Source organism: Chlamydotis macqueenii, chromosome Z (assembly GCF_036417535.1).
Source record: "Chlamydotis macqueenii isolate bChlMac1 chromosome Z, bChlMac1.mat, whole genome shotgun sequence".
NCBI classification, from domain to species: Eukaryota; Metazoa; Chordata; class Aves; order Otidiformes; family Otididae; genus Chlamydotis; species Chlamydotis macqueenii.
The window spans coordinates 23,625,725-23,648,153 of record NC_141593.1 but is presented as its reverse complement, the minus strand read 5'-3'; the positions used below and the strand labels follow the sequence as shown (position 1 = coordinate 23,648,153).

Here is a 22,429-nt window from a genome sequence, read left to right as displayed (position 1 = left end):
AGTAATCTGAGCAGAGAGACAAGACAAGACAAGAAAGAGCTACACAGCAGATGCAGGATTTCTAATTCAGCTTTTCTGATTCCAAGACCAACATATCTACCAACTATCCAGCAACTGAATAGACTGTAATCTGAAGAAAAGTTTCCTTTCCCCCGTCAAATATGGTTATTAATTTTAAAATAACAGAAAAAGTGTTACCTTTATGAATTTTAGTAGCAATGATGAACAATTTCAGCTCACATGAACATCAGTTTGATAATTAAGATATAATACAACAGGAACAGTTTGCTGAAAAGGTCCTGAAGATTCACCACCATCAGCTTCAGAAAATGTCTATGACTTCATATTGTTCTCAATAGATTTGTGCTCTCTTCATAAAGACAGCAATCTGAGTAACTGCTAATCAAACACGTACTTAAGAGAAAATATCTACTGTAGCTTTTCATACTATTTTTTCTATAGTAATATAAAGTCTTAAGCCTTAAGTCTTAAAACTCTTAAGACATCCATTTGAGGGCACTGAAAGAATGGAATTGAAACAATTGTAATTAAGAAAGCATTAAGTACCACATGGGGAAAGCAAGAAAAAAGTCAAGGATAGGAAGACAAAAACCTCAAAAAATTTTCACTGGAAAGGATAACCTGGTGTTTAATGTCAGCAAGCACATAGTGTGCGTGACTTTGCCTCCAAAGAAGCATTCCGTGATTAAGGAAAACAAGGTAGTCTATGAGAGAGGTAAACTAAATTAGCATTTATACTAAATCTATTGAAATACTAACAAAAGCTATTATCACATTTGTAAGCAAGTGCCTCTAGCACAGACACACCAATTTAAGTGATAAAAGTTTCCAAGTTAATTGAAGCAATGATAGGTGCACAAATGCACATGCAATATCAGTATCATTCAGAATTTCCTGTGTTTTTGTTGCTTCGTGGAAATGAAAGCTATCTGACTATGAAAAGAAGAAATCTTACAAGTATAACACTTGTCCAAATAAAGTAGATGTACTGGTTCTCATTTTAATGGTTTTCTAACAGGCCCATGCTTATCCTTGGATAGTGACAATTACTTTCTCAAAAGGGCTGGTATGATTATTCTTTTTACATAACAAGCCAACCATTATTCCTTACTTAAACATGTACTGCACATTCCTTTTATTGCTCTTGGGTTTACAGATCTCTTGTATACTTCAAAGATGAAAACTCTCTGTTTAATGTAGAGACATGTTCTTAAACTGAACTGAAATTCTGCATCTGGAGGAAAATGACACTGGCTTATACAGGTTCCTGGACTCATCCACTGGAGTAGTATGCAACAGCTATTGTAGAATGGGTACTCAGAGGAACTATAACAACACTTCAAGAAACAGGACTCTGCTTTCCTTGGAATAAAGTGTACTTCCCTCCTGCACAAGTAGACCAGAAAAAAAACCTCAAGTCTGACACAGGATTTCTTTAGTAAACATTAGTAAACATTTCAACTTTTGTATTCTAACAAGAAAATGTAGGTTTCTTTTACACTGAATATATTTCCCACTACCTTTACTTTAAGCCTGCAGATATTGAAATATCTGTAGTTTTATGTGCTACATAGTAGAGACGTGAAAGTGAATCTAGCTTAAAAGACAAAAATGCATTTGAATACTACCAACAATTTTTTTTCTAGGAGCTCTAAATACAGAAGAAACACTAAATTGTCTACTCCATTAAATTCTATAATGAAAAATGGTAACAGAAGAACAAATTTAAGAAAAGAGAAAACTAACAAATGAATAATCAGAAAGTGTTAACAACATACATTATAACAGCTTACATCTCCCTCCTTTTCACCACCAGTTAAGAGAGCATTTCAAGGTATCACACTTTATCTTGTTTTTCTTACATTACAAGGATTGATACAGAGTATTTTTTTGTAAATTATTTTTAAATAACAACAGTAGTGAGCACTGAGTCAAGATACAACAAGCAGTAATCAAGTATTCTTAAGCCACTTGACTACCTGAACAGTTGCCATTGGTCATACTTACTTTTGAAAGGTGATGTTCAGATGAAAATCCCAAGCCATAGACTGTATTCGCCCTGCTGTCTGCCCACTGGCCAAACTTCTGGGATGTTTTAGTAAATGTCATGTTGGGGGTGATAGTGCTATTTATTATTGCCTGAAAAAAATTAATAGTTGTAAAAAAGAGCGTTTGTGATTTTGATTTTTTTTTGTTTAGAGACTACTCATAACTGAAAATGTCAATATTGCAGTTAAGTATCTATGTACACTGAATGAGATGCACAGTGGGAACTAGGGAACAGTTTTCTAATTCAATCACAGTTGAAATTACAAGAGTGTGTTTTCACAAACACTCAGTTGCAAGCAGTCATTTAATAGTTAGCAAGTCTAAAAAAAAGTCCTTTAAAGCAGCTGCATAGGCTAATGAGATCAGAATAGAAGAACTAGCTAAGTCCTTTTTTGTCTCACAAGTGTATTTCTTTGTCCCCTAAGGCAATGCATCTCAAGCTCCACTATAAGCTTTACTGTTGCATTTCCCCCACCCCTGTTGCATATGTGATTCTCACTGGAAAGCAGTCAATAAAACAAGAAGCACAATTACTTCTTAAGTTTCTGTATTACAAGAATCTGTTTTTCCTTTATACACACATAGGCATGCCTAACAGTGACAAGGTCATACACCAACTATAGAAGAAGAGCTACCTTTAGAATAATTTTTCTTCTCTAGTTCTTGTTATATGCAGGACAAAAGAAGCATATCCTCCAGCATACAACTTAATGTAAACAAAAAAATGCAACTATTAAGATGATATGCTGGTTCCACTAAAAGCAACTGAAGTTTTATAACAGGTTTCAACAGTACTTCCACCACATTAAATTTTGTCTAACATATTCTAAATCTGTGATGTGGAACTGTCCAGCTGATTTAAAGTATGTCAGGATAAAGTGTCACAGTGACACCAGTGGGTTCAATTTAACTAACACCCAGAGGGTTAGTAGAGTTTATAACCAGCCAACACAAATAAGACTAGCCATAAACCCAAAGATATGTGTATTTGAAGAGAAATGCAGGCACACTTTATAATCTGTCTGGTGCTACTAAGAGTTTCAGCCACATTTGCTAAATAATTCAGAGCTCTTTTATGAATCACTAGTGCTTTGTTACACCCACGTGAAAGAGAACGTCCTTAATACCTCCCAGAAAATAGCACACACTGTTAGCAGAACAATTCAGCAAGAATCTTTCTTACATACCAGTTACTGTGCTCCAAAGGTTACTGTCAGTATGTGCCCTACTGCAATTATCTTAAAATACCGAGTTGGGAATCTTTTGAATATCAGTGCGCACGTTTCCTGCTTCTATGAAACCATAACTTCTGCCTTACGCTTGACAGGTTAAAGCCAGTGATTGCTGAAGAATCCTAGAGCAGCAACAAAATCCACAGGGTCCAAACGACCTTCTCTGTCGTAAGCAACACAAACTTTCTTTTATTCTTTGAACAGCAGGAACCATACAGACATGTAGAGAATACAGTATTTTCTCAGGATGGTGACAGTGAGAAACTTCAACACCAGAGAGACCAAGCAGTGCTCTCCGAGTCCGATATCTTCTAGAAGTAAAAATGAGTCTATACTAATTGTGTGACATAGCATACTGGGTGGATATTAAAATGAGTAGCACTTTAACAGTAGCATCCCCTGCACCCTCTGCTTTCGCTAAGATTTGAGTAGCACTGGAGCACAGCTACCATCAACATAAAGTTTTCTCTGAATTCGCCAGGGCAAGCCTGGAAAATTTACAGCTGAGAGGGCAATGAAGCCCACAGGCAGCTCCCATGCGTATGGTGATTCTCAGATGAAGTGGTGGAGGATCCCAGGAAAGTTCAGGAGAACACATTGTATCACAACATGTAGAAAGACAAGCAAAGATACTGAAGCACAGATGAGTTTAACAAAACTGGCATCTGCAGTGGCTATGGTAGCTCCACTATACTTGCATTAAATTAGAAGAGCAAATCTGGATGTAGCTAAGGATATCAAACAGGCAGTTCTCTTTGATAACCTTTGCCTCAAAATGCAAGTTTTGGCTACCATTGCAAACAACTCCTGGAAAATTCTGGAATGCCTAAAAGCTTACATTTGAACCAACAAGTCTCATCAGGTCAAGGACAGGATTTGCTGTGTGATCTCAGACACTGGAGAGCCATCTCCAGCATTAATTATCCACAAAATATCTCCTCAGATTTACATACAGGAGAAGCTGGCCAGTGAAGTCATTGTAATTCAAATATCATTCTCCTTTCTTCAGGCATAAGGTTTGGAGCCAAATAAAGCCAGCAGGCTCACACTTGCACTATGGCCTCCAAGTGACCTCACAGAAAACGGCTGCCTAAGCCACATAGCACAGAAGAGAATGTGAGACAGGGAGGTGGACTCCTTGGAGGAGAGGTGTTCTGGAGCTCTTTTTTTCTTGTATGCTTCTTATCCTCTTGAGCACTGTTAGCACATGGAAGCCCAGTTTTGAAATAAGCTGGTGAAAGCCCAGAACAGAGCTGTGCAAGTTCACTTAATGCTCAATCTCTCTTGCTGTAGAAGCTGTCAACAGTAATATGCTTGAAACTAAATATCCTGGGGACAGTGTAGAAACAAGTCTTCCTCCCAACTCAGCTCTAGCTCTGCTGTCTAGCTTTCTTAAGCCCTAGTTCCATCCATTGCTTGATTAATTTGAACTTACATCACAGATTTGAGAGTTACATACTATGTCATGGATGTAACTTCCTCAATGCAGAAGATGTCTCTAAGAAAAGAGTCTTATGACTTCCAAACAACAAGCAGGTTGAAAAGATTGGTATTTGCTACAGTAACAGTGGCATATCTGGTTGCAAATTAACCCATTAAAAAATCTTAAAGAAACCAACCAATTTTTAGCTGCGACTGCCCACTGACCATGTGGCTGGCTGCACAGGACAGAACCCAGAACAGGCTGGCTGGACCAGAATAGGGTACCTGTTTTGGCAGCAGTCTGCATTTAGGCTGGGTTACAGTGGCTGCCAAATTGCTTCCTTGCAAACAAAAAAGTAGGAAGAAAACTTTTTAAAAGATAATTGTATTGAGAATGAGTTGCTGTGATTCCCTCCTGTATTTTCCAGTAGAGAAAAATAAGGAGGCTCCATTCCCATGGCCAGTCTTAGCTGTCCAAAGATAGCAAGTTTCTCACTGGGAAGACTACATTCAGATCACAGTGATACCAAAAATAGTCCTTTCATTATATTTACCAGTTTTACAAGGAAATCTAGGCTTTCAATTATCTCTGAATTAAAAGCATTAGTGTGCTAGATCTCTCATGTGCCAAATTAATTATGCTTTTAAGAAGTCCAATGCTAGAGTATACCACAGATACAGTCAGTGTTAGCTACTTCTGGAAAATACTTGATATGAGTCCTTAATATCTTCAGCTTAAAAAAAAAAAAGAAATATTTATTTTTTAAATTAGAATCAAGCCTGTCTTGTCTATTCAAACAGGTATTGCTTTAACTGCTCTCCTCTATGCCAGATTTTACTGTAGAGTTACCAGTATAACAAGTGTCAAGTATTTCATCAGTTTTTAAGCATGTTGTTAGTATAAATGTACAAGAATATCTTAAAAACAGAACAGAGACAATCTGACAGGCAGACATTTAGCTCTTGAAGAAAACTGATTTTGTTATCTTTAGATTTTGCTGGAATAATAAAATAGCTTTCATTTTTTCCTTTCACATTAGTTCAGCTCTGAGAAAATAGGGCATATGTCTTAGCTGTTTGTTTTACTGACTGCAAACCCAAGAGCTGCAGGATATACAGCGAATATGATTTTACCTTGTGCTAAGACTGATGGCAATAATAATTAAGACACACAGTATTTTTTAACGTCTTTAAAGGAAGATCATTGAAGATCTGTGCTTAAAGGTCTTACTTAAAACCAGTATTTAGCATTAAATAGGTTATCAGTATGTGTGACTAGTTTACTTTACAACAGTCATTAAAATGTAAAGATGATTTACTGCAGTGACAATGATGGGAGGCTCGACTCAGAAATAATATATACAAGGCTCATAGAACCTAGAGACTGGAAAACCACTCTTTCCCAGAGTCTTCTCTTCTTTTAGCTGAGCAGAGATTATTAGGAGGTTTTTCCTATCTTGCACCTGTGAAAAAATTACCAGATAGTTAACTAGTACTGCAGGAACCACCTTATTTGATCTCCTTTCTTTTCTCACTGATTGCCAAAGATTGAACAGAAAAGACAGAGGGATTTTGGGAATAATCCTAGTGTCTGTCTGCAGTGTTACTGGAGAAATAATGCAGGCCTCTTTCCATCACCTAGGAGAGAGAAACACTAAACCACATTTTTCCAAGGAGCTATGAAATGACTATATAATTAATGAGAAGTGAAAGCCTTAGCAACAACTGCTTAATGTTGTCATGTCATATTGCATAAGAAATTTTATTTTTCAGGCTTTCTCTTGATTCCTAGAACCGTAGGAGAAAAAGGTTGCATAAAAGGTATTTACTCAAGAGGTCATAGAAAGTAGCCTTGAGTTCTATCAGGTTATTTGCATCAGGATCTCCCTGCCATGGGAACATGGATCCAGACGCTGCACATGACTGTAAAATATGTCCTGTACACTGAAGACCTTATGGTCCTAGAACATTTTCTGGAGTCAAGTTAGAGGGAGATGCATCATTTCTTGTGCAAAGTATTTTAAGAGGAGACTGTAGCTTCAGAAAACAACATCACATAGAATGTACTAAAAATGAGCAGAACTTGCTTCTACAGGACCTCTCTTGGCTGAATCTGGCTCACAGACCCATTGATACGGAACAAGGAAGAAAAGCCTCTCTCTCAAAATACATCAAAGACTCCATAAGCAAATTCAAGTGGGAATCTGCAATGTACAACAGCGTTCCTCAGAGGTGAATGAAGATTGTTTCTTAAAAATGTCCTTTTGTTTTCAAGAATAAAGATGTAATGATTTTCAGACAATCAATACAAAACTAAATTTTATCCAGGAATCCCACTGAAATCCACTGCCCTAAAGAAAGGGAAGGGTGTAAGACAGAAACAAGATTATCACTCAAATATAAAGTTATCTCTCCCAAACTTCCCCTACTGCAGTCTAAGTGAACATACATGTGAGTTGCCATCACTTACTGCTCAGCACCTGAGCTGCTGTAACCGAGCGGCCACATGCACGTCATTCTCTCCACCGTACAAACCACAGTGTGCAGTAAACCCCACCAGCACCAAGGTATACAATAAAACCTGGTTGGATCTATTTCCTCTGAGGGAGGGGCATGACAGCTTCAAAAACAGTATGATTTGAAGAGCAGTTTTAGCCAGTGGCAACATGTGTATTTGAGGTATTTTCAATGTAAATTTGTTTTTAACAAAAACTCCATTAAATAATCTTTATTCAGTTTCATTTCAAAACTTAAAATGGAAGAATTAAATTCCATAGTTTTTTCTCCTTTGCAAATTTATCACTTCTGTCTGACCAATCAGCGATACACGGCATTGCAAGCTCAGATATCAGTAGTGTTACTGACACTCAGCTGTATGCCGTATAGCAGAGACACTATCTGGATGCACTTCAAACTTAAGAATGCTTTACATTTATGTTTAGCCCTCTGTAGATACTATATTGTATATGTGCAGACATGTTAAAAAAGATGGGGCATTAATTAAAAGTAAAAAGAGTCTGTGGGAATTATGCTGAAAACATCCTTAAAATTCTTCCATGGGTCCCCCTGCTACTCACCTGTGCATGTTTCAGAGCAGTGCTCTGATACCTGAAACAATGGGTCTTTCTTAATCGTGACTGAGATCCTAGATCTCATTCAGACATCTTACACTTGGACGAAAACATTATTAGGATTGCAGCAACCACAGAAAAAGTAAATAAAAGTGATAGATTGCGTTATCAATATACTTTGCCAATAGTCCTATAAATGGAAAGGAAATGCTGCAGTAGACAAAAGAACAAACGAATAGATGAGCAACTGCTTGACAATTTAACTGAGCACCCACTTTGCAGAAGACGCAGCTTTGGGCAAAGGCAGAGCAACCTCAGTAGATACCAGAGCAAGGACTTTGTAAACTGTGCAGATCAGCTAAGGTGCTACCGATTACAACTGGTAGTCTTGATTTCATATAGTGTCTAGTTCCAATCCCAAGGTCTGTTTTTATAAACAGTCACACAAAAGGTATTTTAATTATTTGATGGAACTAAAAGCATTTGATAGAAGGCTGGGAAGGGAAGAAACAAAGCAAGACTTAAACTTGGGAAAATTCTGTTAGGCTTTGATATCAGTCTCAATCACTTATAGTAGTATCATACTACTTCATGATAGAAATTCTCCTTTCTCATTTAAAATAGCAATATTCTGGATATTTTTAAAAGTGTAGGGTAATATTTTTCAACTTTCATCTTTAATGTCCTCATTGCAGAGTCTTCTGATGTGCTATTTGTAGTTACTGTTTCTATACCTACTTGGGGTAGAATCTAAGGAATAGTAAAGTATTTTCTCCACATCAAATTAATTTCTTAGACAAAGTTTCTTACAATAACAGCTCAACACATTATCTTTCCTAATTTAAAAAAGAAAATAAAAAAATAAAAAAAGGAAAACACTCCCAAGGAAACCCAGACCCAAAACAACTGGGTTTTGATAAAAGCTTACAATGAAGAGCTTTATTAGGAGGGAATCCTCACATACTCTACAGCAAAAATTGGAAGATTACATAACAACGGATTTACTAAGTGATTATGGGCACTGAACAGATGTCCTTCATAATGCTGAAGCCAATGATACTGAAAGATCATTGAGTATGGAGGAGAAAACAGGTTATTGTAACCCTATTTGTATTTTTTAGTGTATCTCGTAGGAAATATCTTTCTAGCCTGCTCATAATATTAAGTAAGTAACAGGTCATCACTTAAATTCAGCAATAGATTTATCAAAGTAAATATGAATATATGGAAAATAGTATTTTCAAATAAACACTTAAAATACATAATGAAGCATTTGAAACATCTAATGAAGCAACGTTACCATTCTAACATGTCAGTAATCTGTTATTCAAAAAAGCATCTGAGAAGATACATGAAGGACATCAGACTAGAAAACAAATACAAAAATTGACGAAGTGAGTAAGTTTTATGAAAGAAAACTTACCTTTGAGCCATCCAAACTGATTATCCTGTAGACATTTCTTGTGCTGTCATAGAAGTAGGACACAGTAACAGCATGCTTGCTGGTGGGAACCCAGTTCTTCTTAGTGTTTGGGTCAATCTGGAAGACGTGAGCTCGGGTGCTGAAGATGGGTTGTTCCCTGAGTGACAGAAAGTAAAAGTCATGAATCTGATTTGTACCTAATATTGTCGCACACAAGTTATCTACCAGTTCTGCCCACAGGGATGTATACATTTCACTTAGCATGATAAATTTTTCCTAAGAACTTCTGCATGCGGTGCTGCATAGAGCAGATAAGTGCATTAATATACATATCCAAGCAAAATGCAAGCCTTCTAAGGAAAAAAATCAGCATCCAGTGGTAGAGTCAGATAAAGACAGGCATCTCCAATACAGATTCAGCCCTCTCCCATCACCTTCCCAGCCCACACCCTCCATCTATCCTTTAATCTAACCGGCATTAATGTATGTGTAACTTCATCTCATTCATTACACTACAGAACATGTATGACTTTAAACTCCCATATTCTCAAAAAACCTTTTAATACTCTGATTATTCTAATCCATTTTAGGTCATAATCTGAAACTGAACTGGCTGATCCAATGCAATTACTCTAAATCTAACATTAATTAGGGCCAGGAACATAGGTTGCAAAATCCTCACTCTTTGGAGCTTTACATCTAAGCATTTTCATAGCAACATTAAATACGTATAACATACATGGTTCAAAGTTACCTGCTTACCAAATAAAATTATAAAAGGTAAAAAAACCTAATGTACTTCAGAATTTACACCTCATTTTCCATATGATCATTACCAGGACAGGTAGCATTGCACAAAAATCTAAAAATATTTTAGTATTACTAAGACACTGGTTGTCAGTTTAAATTTAGTTACATCTTAGTGACAAATAGATTGCTGTTTTCTTCAGGGAATATTGTCACCAAATCCCAAAGATACTGGGTACCAGAACTTGAAGTTGGATTTAACTTTTTAGGTTTTTTGACTCTTTTGTTTTCTCCCATTTCCAGGAGGTGAAGGAACATATCCTTTGTCCCTGCCCTCACTTCCCTGTAAGAGGTAAGTTTTTAATACTTTTTTTTTTCCCAAAATAAAAGCAGAAGAAAAAATTATTATTTTGAGTACTCATAACCAAAGGGGCTTAATCTGGCCTCATTACAAAGGGGTACATGTGAACTCTCTGAAATATCTCTGCTGCTTGGCAGCAAGAGCAGCTGAGACCAGCTTTCAGCAGCAGAATAGTATTACTCAGCTGGGAGTTAAGCTCCTTGAAGCTCATCTGCTAGAAGATGTGGTTCTCTCCTGTGTTGAGTGTTGGAAGAAGTGACAGAAAGGATACAGAACAGGCCAAAGACAGTGAAACAGAGAGTTCCAGTAAAAGCTAAAGGAGAAGGAAGATGGGGCAGGGGGATCAATGGACATGCTAGTCCTTCATACAAATGTCACTGTACCTTCAGCACCAACTCATCTTCTTTTTCTAAATCACCAAGCTATAGGAGGTTTGGTAGCTGTTTTCCTGAACCAAATCCCTTGCGCATAAGCAAAGGTTTTGCAAAGGTGACTTTTATAGCCCTTTTGTTTAACAGAATCTTTACATTAATTCTTATCACACTTTCAAATATCTACAATTATGTCTTCCATCATACTTAAACTTTAGTTCTTGTCTTCAATATTGGATATATTTTGCATTTACCTCCCAATTAAGCATATCTGAATGTAAAGTGACACATATTACCATAACGCAACCAGTTCTTTAACTCTGGAAAGTTAAAGAGCCCATCAAAATGAAAGTCTTAGAAGCTTGCCAATTTTTCAGATTAAGATTGACACTGAAAAGAGAAGACAAACGCTCTGGCCAGATTAACTATAAAGGCGAAAGAAGAGCTGAATCCAAATTGTAGATGTGTGGTTAATGAACACACATTTGACCAGCACTGATACTCAATTCTGTCACAGTAGAGTACATGACACAACTAGGACTTTCCACATACCACAGGTTAGGATTTTAATATGTAAAAGGGAGATGAAAACTATACAAAAAGCAAGTGGGAGAGTCAGTAAAGTTCGATTGTTCAGCCCTGAGTTGCTGCTCAGCACAAAAATCTTCCATAGTCCCAGCTAAATATTCACAATTTGTTTGATGTGGTGGCCTGCGTATTCCTGCTGATTGCTCAGCTGTGTTGTTCAAAGACAAATCAGACCAATTTGCAGGGCATAGGTGTGGGTCTGGCATAGACACTACAGTTAGATCTGGAACAGCATAAATTAAGTTACTAACACTTTTTTAATAGCTTCTGATAAAACCAGAGTCTTTTCTTTCCATGTTTTAACTAAAACTACAGCTCTGCTGAATGACAAGCTGTGTCCACTCTGTGCAAAAAGCATAGCTCCCTTTGTTAAAACAGTTGGATAAACCATGATTTTGCCAGATTACTGAGGTAATTAGGATTTTTCTGACAAAGATGCTAAACTTCAGATGCCTCTAGAATTAGAACAATGTTTTGACACTTGATTATGAACATTTATAATGATTATGTATTCAAACAAACAGAAGTTATGCACCTTATGTCTACAGGACTAAATATGTTATAGAATCAGTCATTGATGTGCCACTGAAGTCCTTTGAAGTTGCTGTTCAATTAGGTCATTTTTACTGTTCCGTAGCAACATACTACAGAGCTACTTAAATTCTAGATTTGCTAAAACATTCAGAAACAAACAAAAGGGAATACATAAAACATATACAAGATTTGTACATATGCAAAACATATATAAGATTTGTAACTTCAGCTAATCAATCTTAACTCAAACTTTTTGTTCTTCCATTATCCACGCAGGACATGATGCTCTCCCAATCTGGAAATTTCAATTAATTCAGTTGAAATAATATTAGTTATAGGAGTATTAGTATTAGCTAAATAGGAAAATAGTTTCCTTTTTCCCTTGCTAAGTGTTCAGAAAATTAATATATACAAACCAAACATTTTATAATAAATTTCCATATATAAAATTTTTAAAATTTACTTTTCCCTATATAAAGTTAAGCTAGGAAGAAGAGAACAGCTTCAAATAAGAAAAAAAAAAAAAACCTTTTAAAAACCCCAGTTCCTTCTCTTCTCCTCTTCTTTCAGCTTTCTCTTGTTGCTCTTTCATTACCAGAAAGTATTTAGTATTCATTAAAGACACTAATAGGAACTAAGACAAGAAATCATCACTAATTACAAAGAGAAGTCATTCATTTTTCCAGAAATATCCTGATGCTGAACAAAAAGAAAAGAAACTAACAAGAATGCCATAGTAACACAGTTTGACTATTAGAAATGTCCACTCAGGCATGGCAGAAACATTAAGGCTAATATCATGCTGTTCTTACTTGGTTTAGACTGCAACATGACAACAGTCAAACACAGACTAAAAAGAAGTAAGTGCTAAGTCCTCCTGGACTTGAGTGGCAATGTGAAGACTAAAGAAGCATGAGAAGTACCACTTAAGCATACAGAGTCACATCAGTTTTTTTCAACGTTGATACAGAAATCCATTCATTGATATGTGATCAGCCCTAGGCTAGCCATAGAAGAAAAGTCTGTGTCCTAACAGTTGAATGAATGGTGTTTCCAACCACTCTTTACAGTTTGACATCTTAATACATCCTTTTCAAAAAAATGCAGACTACCGAATATAAGAACCGAAGGTTTCATTTTTCCATATGTTAGAGCAATTAAAGCTTTCACAAAAGAAGCTTCAATTAGTACAGAACATTAGAAAGAACTATCCTTGCTAATCTATAATTAATATTTACTTTTTTTAAAAAAAAAAAAAAAAGTATCTATTCTTTGATGAGTCTGGTACTTCCAGATCGTGCCAGCACTAGGTCTGAAGACCTCTCTCCTCTTATTTTTTTCCCCATACTATTGTTTACCATGACTCCAAAGCTATTTTCATTACCATAAAATCTACAGCTTCTCAAGGCTGGGATTCTGATGTCTTAGTTACTGTAAAAACAATAAGGCCACTGAAAAGAAGGTATGAACTTCTACAACATTAGTTGATGTCCTACTTGCCTCTCTTTACGGTGTGTTTAAAAAAAAAAATTTAAAATTACACACCACTCTCCCTTCCCATTGCATACTGGGCTAAATTGACAGGGTTTTGGCAGGGAGGATGCTGCACCGTGTGGGACAAGGTCAGGGACTGCTCTGTGCAGACATAAGAACAGATGAGGATTTGGGCTGGAGAAAAAGAGATACAGGAGATGACACCCGAGCAGGGGCTGGAGCAAAGAGCTGCCCAAGCAGGAGCAGGGGCAGGTGTAACACTGTGGAGGAATTTAGTTTAAAAAAAAAAAGCACCACCACAAGCACTGACTGCCATCTATGGTGAGGGGATGGGATGCCAAGGACTTAGAGAGGTGCCAGCAGGGAAGATGAGGTGTGCTTTCTGTGTTTATTTAACTGCTTGTCTTCATCTTCATTGGCAATAAACTAAACTGAATTAAATTTCCTGAATCAAAATAGTTTGGTTGCGCACAACATTCCCTCCCTGTCACCACAAACACAAAAATCAGACCTAAAACAACAGCCTTTTTGATTCCCAAAGTGTTCAAATACACTAGAAGTTTTAAATCTCTAAGCAGAGCTATTTTGCACAACCAGCAGGACAAAAGGGGATGAATAAGCAGGTCCAGTGCTATGAGATCCTCCTACTCAGCTCAGCTTTGACAGCTCTGAAGAATCTACCAAGTAATGAAAGGTCCATCAGAATGAACATTTACGTCAACAATTTCAGTAATTTCTATTTCCCCAATATGGATCTTAAAAACTCCAAAGTGCATTACCCAGACTTAACTGTTTTTCATGCGCATGGAATCCACATAAAAGGCTGTTTTCAAGACAAACTCAACAAAATGTGCCTTGGATGTCCTTTTCATCACACTTACAAGTTGCAAACAGAGCAAGATCCAATCCTTCAGATTTCAGTTTCAGAGGAAGATTATGCCCTGTGCATCCAAGAACAGGACAACATCTCTGTGCTCAGAACTGGAGTACAGCCACACTCCAAGTTCCCTGTCCACAGTGGAGACTGGACAAAAGGTGCGCTGCCCTCAGCCCTCCACAGCCTCAGACCCTGCCATGTGGCAGCCTCCATGCTCAGCACGCACGCTCTGTCAGTCCTAAGGACTGCAAACTCTCTCAGTAGGCATCACATGTATGTTTTTGCAGGTGGTAATTTTGTACACAGTGAATTCTGAGCCTCTGTACTATCTGTCATCCAAGGTAACTTCTCATATCAGACAACATGAATCCCCTGCATGATCTCTCAGGCATTGGCCGATTATCCTCAGATTTAGGATAGGACAAAGACCTTCTTGCTTTTTCAAAATGTCAGCATACCAAGACTACAGCTTTCTCCCAATGCCCTGCTACAGTCTTAAAAAATACTCTCCCTAGCTTGTTTTTAAAGCTGTAGCAAGCTTTTGTTACTCTAAGCACTTTGAATATATGTCCTTGAAAAGAAATGAGAAGAGTGATTAGAAGAGCAGTGATAGTCAAAACTAATTTGTCAATTATGCCATCCAAACATGGACAATGGTTTCTGAGGAGTCTGAGTCAACAAGCTCCGCAAACACAATTCAAAGCAGCAGCAAAACACAGAATTTTCCTTAGTTCTAAAAATGCTCTGAAGTCTGATAAATACTGTATATGGTAGCTTGTGGAACAGTATTGAATAACATTGGATTCTTGTTGCATGGAAACTGTTCTGAAATAAAATCTTTTTCTGGACAGAAAGTGATTGACAACTGCCATCTTGAAATAAAAATTCAAATTATAAAGTCCTTGAACAAAACATACTCAGCATACTTGTGAAATGAGTATATCTTAAGATTTTGCTTTCTATATTACATACATACAATAACAACTTTAATGTCTCAAAACAAGCTTTGAGATAGTAAAAATAGTGGAAGTTACGAGTGAGCAACCAGATTAAAATCTCTCCCATATGATCAGCAGTTTATCTAGTTTTATACTGACATTCCTAGACCCGCTTTTGCTGTTATGTTTTGAGTCTGAGTCATGTTTACTCAGTGTCAGCAAAAGCTCAGGAAGTTGTTCTGGAAAAACTTGGTAAGTTTTCTGTATTCAGTTAGAATTTAACACATACATGCACCTATTTACCTATAAAGTTCAATGGCTTACTTTATCGAATATATTCTATAGCTACATAATACTGCACACAGCAGTGCCTTCAAGCTTTTTTATAAACTGTTTTGTTCCCATTTAACAATCAGGTTTTAGTATTAGATCTTTAACCACTTCTGAGTCAGCATAGCATCAAAAATAACACCAGCAATTTTTCAGGATTTGAAGAGAGAAAAATGATCTAGAACCTTTCACTAATCCTCTAAGGTTAAGTAAAAAAACCACTTTTATCTTCGCCAGAAACATTACATACTGCACGTTGGATTTTCAAGGATCTGAAGTTCTGACCAACTGAAATGTTTCAGCTTGAAATCAGATAAAATCATAGAATTGTTAGGGTTGGAAGGGACCTTTAAAGGTCACCTGGTCCAGCCCCCCTGCAAGGAGCAGGGACATCTTCAACCAGATCAGGTTCCTCAGAGCCCTGTGCAACCTGGCCTTGAACGTTTCCAGGGATGGGGCATCCACAAGCTCTCTGGGCAACCTGTTCCAGTGTTCTACCACTCTCATTGTAAAAATTTTTTTCCTAATATCTAACCTGAATCTACCTCAGTTTTACACTGTACTCAATGGACAGAAGACACAGCTAGTGAGAAGAAAATAATTTAGTGATCTGCTCATATTTACATTGTTATGAAATTAATGTTTTGTCATGGGTGATCAGGAGACAAAGCCTTGCCCATCTGCCACAAGAAAATCACCAGGCCTGCTGGATTAACCAGCTTGGTCAGCTCCAACACTTTGATTTTCCAAGGGTAAGTTGTAGCCTATGTTTTTATTTTTATAAACGTACAATAGATATTTTGATGCCAAGTATTGCTTATTTTTCAGAAGGAAAGGTTCAAACTCCAGCCTGTAAACTCTGCCCCTTCTCCTCCACCTTTGTCCACACTACAGCATCTATGCTCCTTCATCCATAATCTGTGCTCATTAGCTGTAGTCTTACACGCGAACAAAGAAGTTTCAAAGATGGCAGAAATACAGAACATGATTTGAAGTAATTCCAATCCTATGAAATTACAGATCAGACTTTGAAAATACTGAAGAATTATTCAAACATTAGATTTTAAAAGGTTCTTAGATGTCAAATAACTTTAGAAGATAATAGCAACTCCCCCACTGAATTGATAAAACAGCTTCTAACATTAAAGAGTACATAAACAAGGGAAAGCATTGCTGGCCTCTGCTCTTAAACTGCACTGCACAATGTCAACAGACTGAGTCATAGCTGGTTTTAGTATTCATATTGTCTTAGTAGCTTTAGTCCAGTGAACGGGAAATCACAGCATGTTGTAAGATACTGTCCAAGTTGTAAAAGCTGTTTACTACTGGAAATGATTCTGTGATGGGTTTACACAAAAGTCCCTGGAAAACAGCCTACAGGAACAGACTCCAGAGCACTGGTATTACTTATAGTGAAGGTAGACAATTAGATGTCACAGAAATACCATGGTATCCATCCCAGTGGAAATGTGACAGAGAACGTCATATTAATCCAATTTTACACCTGCATCATTTTGTATCATCCTAAAGAGACAGTGTATCACAGAGTCTCACACTCTGTTCATTCAATAAGGAGCTGTTGGTGATGATGGCATTCCCTTTTCCTCTTCTTTACCAAGTTACGGGTTTTTTTTTCCTAAAGTATTGGTACATATAGTGGAATTAATAAAAACTGGTCTAAACAAAAATTCTATTTCACAGTTGGATCTCCAGCGTCTAACGAAAGGAAACTTCCACCTGAAAACATTTTAGGGTAGAACATTCCTCTGCAACAACCAGGAGTTAAGCTCTTGCTCTCTCAAAAAGCACTCTTTTCAACTCGGCTTTTTCTTTTCATAAAGTTGTCAGAAATCTATTTCCTTTGAAACGGCAATGTTCCTATAAAGACTAGTTGAAATTTGAGAGCTATTCAAGCAGAAGGGGCAACAGTTGCACTCTATTTGCATACCTTAAAACCCTGGGCTTTAAAAAAGAAAAGAAGAATTCGTAACATTTTACTACAGGCTAAGAAATACATGCAAAACATGTATGTATACAGCTAGATGTAAAGAATATAGTTTTATACAAGCTAGGCTAAATTGGACACCTATGAGCAGACAGAATCCATTAAATCAGTAATAATGGATTTTCACTATTAGAAAAACTGACTACTTACGATTATCTATATCAATGAAAAACAGTTTCTGTATGACACAAGAGGCAAGTCAGAAAAGCAGATAACTTAACGTAGGGCAGAAAACATTTCTGAAATCAATTCCTTCTGATAACACTTTGGCATATCCGCTGATGTGGTTGGCATCTTTATGAGCATGTAAACCTATAAAATAGTCCATTCAGGGAAAAAAAATCACTCTGTATGTGCAATCTCAACTAAATGTTCAGGAAGCCCATATATGAGACCTTCCAGAGGAGCAAGGGAGAGAAGAAAGGTAGAGGAGTACCCTACAAGCAGGCACTGTAAGACAACTGCAGACAGCACTTAACATTTATAGTCGTCGTGTAAAATTGCAACAGCTAGGATTACCATACGGTGGGAAACGAGGCTCTTGTTATAAACAAAACCCCAAACCCAAAAAATGTAACTATGAAGAGCAATGAGAAAATTAATTTAAACTCATTTGTTTCTGTCTGAGCTTCCCATTCAGAAGAGACTAGTCAAGGACAGTAGTTACTGGTAAACTTCAGAATAGTAAAGAGCTTCTTCCTTAACACAGATTTAAAACTATCTGTAGCACAGCACAGAGGTTACAGTCTCACAGAATTACTAACATCAACAGCATGGAAGCTGGCAGAGTTGCACAGCACAGGACATACCAGTGCCCAGGTTCCCAGCCTCCACAGAGAACAAGAAAAGCCAGGCACAATGACTTTATTGTGAGGACAGTGGTGGTAGCAGGACAGGACACTGGCAAAACCAGGCACAGGAGAATGGATTGAGTCTTAGAGCAGGACTCAAGTGACCCGGCTTTGATGCGTCTCTCAGATTGACCTTCTTGCCTCATTACAAGTCATTCATTTGACCTGACCAACTCTTCCTTGGCACCTTCTCTCTTAGAAATACACTTTTCCAAACTATTTCACTGGCACTTCTGTTCAGGCATCTTGTTGAATGTGAAACCCTACAAAACACCAGGAACAAGGGTCCCTTAAACAGATGTCCCCTAAATATTTGTCTCCAATACTCTTCTTTGTCCGGCTTGTCTTCATGGCCTTAACGTCACATTGATTTTGACATGCTCGGATCAGTGTTTTTACATACACGCACACATATATATCCACCTCAAAGGCATTACGAAGTGTGTTAATAACAAAGTTGGTCACTAATTCAGTTAGCATATTTTGAGCACACCAAGCAAACAGATCCTGCCCTCAATATCTTGCATTAGGAACAATGCCCTTGTAGCCCTCCTCAGGCCTCACCATATCACAAGGCACAGAAGATGCAAAAGCACTCAGAAGCCAACATCAGATGAGAAATAATGCCTAACATCAGGTGAGAAAGGCTTTAACATATCAACTTAAAATTCATGAGACTGATGCAATCCATTATTTCAAGTTAGTGTTAACTTCACTGCATGACAGATCTTTTCTTTTCTTTTCTTAATTTCCAGAGAAAATTTGAGATATCAGTAGAAAAGACCTAAGTGAATTCTCTAGTTGCATTACTATTTCTCAGAACACAGTGAAAATCTGAATTACAGTGTCTGCTTATTTTTTGTTCAAACAAGCAATGGATCATATCCATTCAGGTTACAGTGAAATCAAATGGGTCTTACTAGATATGCTCAATGTCCACATCAACAGCAAAACCTTATGTTTTGCTTTCTTACAAATTGAAGAAAGCAAAAACTGAAAACATACGTGCATTCTTCAGAGAAAGAACAGAACATAGCGCACAGCATTCTGCAGCAGAATTTGGCTTACTTAGACGTGAGTCACAATTACATCTGTAGCTCAGGCATTTCATCCTCCTGTCTAGGTTGTCTCTCACTAGTTGCTTGCCCTCTCCACACTGAGCCTCTGCTAGAAGTCTGCCTCCTGACTGCACAGAACAGCTTGCAGTCTAGCACTGCTGTTTTCTGGGGCTTCCAAGATGGCAAGGGCATTCCTGCTGAGCTCTAACAAGCAGAGTAAACATGCCCTCAAAGTCCTGATCAAAACAGAACATATCAAATTACATTTGCCAGGTAAGATGTAAACTCCGGTATTCGGAACAAAAGAGATGCTACCTAAAATTAAGGCTTATATTCTAGGGAAGGAAAAAAAAAACGAACAAAACTTAAATTTTTGGTGTACTGTCAGTGAACATGGAGGTGCTTGTGTTAGAGAGTAAAATAGGTACCTGAAGGATATGTAAAATGTAATGTTAATCTTTAAAAAAGGAACAGAAATAGATACACACTGGATTTGCTTTCACTTCTATAATTCTGTGGGCTTTTAAGAAATGCCTGTTTTCCAGTGCCCCGAGCTACCACATGCTGCTCAAGTTCTGCAGATAGGCAACCAGCCAAAGTGTTACAGGAAACATCCATACCAAGAATTTATCACTCACTATGAAAGTTCCTCCAATAGCTGCATGAAGGTCCAAAGCTCTATAAGGTTTTCCTTTCTTGTCCTTCCACCCAGCCTTCAAAAGCTCATTTTCATATTATGAATCAACTGAGAGCTTTGGGAGTCAGATGAGATAACAAAAACATTACTGATGACAAGTACTCAGTTTTATCTTCACGATTTTCACTTCAGTTTATTATGTTAGCCCAGGGATATAGGGATCTTCAGAATTTTTCTAGGTACCTAAGTGATTATTCCTCTAAATCATCCAAGTAAGTGGACAAAGGTATCTCTGAATTAACTTTTATCTTAAATTTGTTTTAAATTACAAGATTGGAGAAAACCAATAATCAGCTTTTAATGACTTAAGAGCAGCTATACTATGTTAGGTTGAATTTTAGGATAGATATTTATCTATAGTGAAAATACTAAGTAATCATGATAGCAAAAACTGATTCAAAGTAGTATTTTATTCCTGGATTTCGCTCTGTCCAAAAATTCTTGTCAAGGAAGTCTAGAGAAGAGGAGCTCCATCTTTATGACTAGACTATTAAGTTTAAGATGTATAGCTATTTTCCACATCTAGTTACCAAAAGTGAAACAGAAAAACAACCTAAACCTTTCTTCTTTGCTATGAAGAAAGAACCCTGGAATGACAGGCTAACAAGACACTTCTGAAAGTAGTCTAGATGTCAACACTCCTGTAACAGCCCTTACATATAATAAACTAAGCTAAGCTGCATCTGGAATAGGAAACACGCAGGCAATGGTCTAAAAATACTAATTTCCCTCCATTCTACAGCATGGAAAAGCAACTTTGCCACACCTGCAACACAAGCAGATACGAGAGGAATGAAGCGTACACAGCACAATGTAGCAAAGGAAGAACTGAGGTCACTCATACCTGTTAGGAAAAAAAGTTTAGAAAGGTCCAAAAGCAATTGATAACTGGGTTTTCCTTTAACTCCCCTAGTTCCTTGATAATCTCAGTAGAGAGGCAATTTTCCTTTGCAATCTACATCTAAAATCTCCCATGCAAACGAGTGGTGTGTCAGTCACAATACTCTTACAGAATTCCAGCAAATATTTTAAGGGAGAATATAAAGCAGCTTAAGTGTTCAGCTTGAACTTCTACCGTTACTTGGCACAGCACTTGAAACAAGTAAATTAGTTTCCTGCCCTCTGCACCATCTGTTTTCTCAAGTTTAAATAAATCAACATTTTCTAGACATGGTCCTCAGGGACAGTATCTATAGTCTTCAGAACCACTAGAAGACCTACAATTTTAAGTTAAAAAAAGGATGATAAAAGAAAGACAGAAAACCCCTATACCATCATAACAAACACAGCTCTCCAAATATAGAAGCAGAGAAGGCAAGAGCACAAAGTTGCTTTGACACCCAGAGACACTGCTTGTGAGCCAGGACTCTGTGTCCTGCTTTACAAGCAGGTCCAGCAGTGTTGTTCTTTGCAGGGGCATGGAAGATGAGGAGGAGGAGGAGGAGGAGGAGGAGGAAGACTCCAAATGTGACATGATTTTCAATCTACTGCAATCTCCAGAATGCAAGCTTATTCCCATCCAGTATGTTTTCCTTGTCATATTTCAGAGACACCCTCAAATCAGTTAATGGACTCTTTGAGATCTAAAGTTCAGTAGTTTCCTTTGCAAAACAATTTTCAGTTTGTGAGAAGGGTTGTAACAAATAACTAATTAGATCGATTGATGCTGACTAAACAAGGTGAGAATTAAGTCAAATCAGATGGGGCCACTTAGGTGCTGCTGCTGAGACACAGATGGGGAAAAACAGCATCCTGCAAGTGCATGAAGACTCTTTGATGTCAATCAAATTGTTTGGTGGGATAAGTGTCATAACACAGCAGTGGTAGAAGTACCACCCAGAGTAGCACATTCAAACAATTGACAGACTGGCACTCCTTGCTTTGTTCCGACATGAAAGCATGAGACTGTCCAAAAATCAACACCATCTGTTCTAACTTTTGGTTAGATCAATTTAGTTGCTATAATGAAATCCTTCAGCAGTACTGACAAGTGTCACTGCGCACAGCTAGTGCAGCAAGAAGGAACCAGGAACAGAGGGCTGGCACTAGGACATGCAGTCATGCAGAGCACTGAAATAGCAGAGTAGCAATCCTACATTAGCCTAAGTTTCATAAAACACAACAGAGTTCAATAAACAACGTAAATGCAGTATTTTCTAATTTGACATTCAGTGCGATTTTGTGCACTCCATCAAGTCTCATCATTGCCTATGACAAGAATTTCTGTTCTGATGGCTGAATTTCACAGATAGGAGCATCAGAGACAAAGCTGGGGCATTTCACAACAAAGACAAATGAGAACTTTGGAACCTAAAAAGGAATAGAAGGAAGACAAAATCACAGAATCAATTCATTGTGTT

At 37.5% G+C, this 22,429-nt stretch overlaps 1 protein-coding gene across 1 annotated transcript in view; it reads right to left on the bottom strand.

The window, feature by feature from the left end:
• The window catches only part of HOMER1 (homer scaffold protein 1), an 88,590-nt gene that overhangs the window by 54,256 nt on the left and 11,905 nt on the right, over positions 1-22,429 (bottom strand). Inside the window, exons 2-3 of the mRNA XM_086770271.1 lie at positions 9,219-9,375; positions 2,029-2,160 (exon numbers count right to left, since the gene is read on the bottom strand). Coding sequence (XP_086626397.1) covers positions 2,029-2,160; positions 9,219-9,375 — 289 coding nt within the window. The remainder of the gene's footprint in view (positions 1-2,028; positions 2,161-9,218; positions 9,376-22,429) is intronic.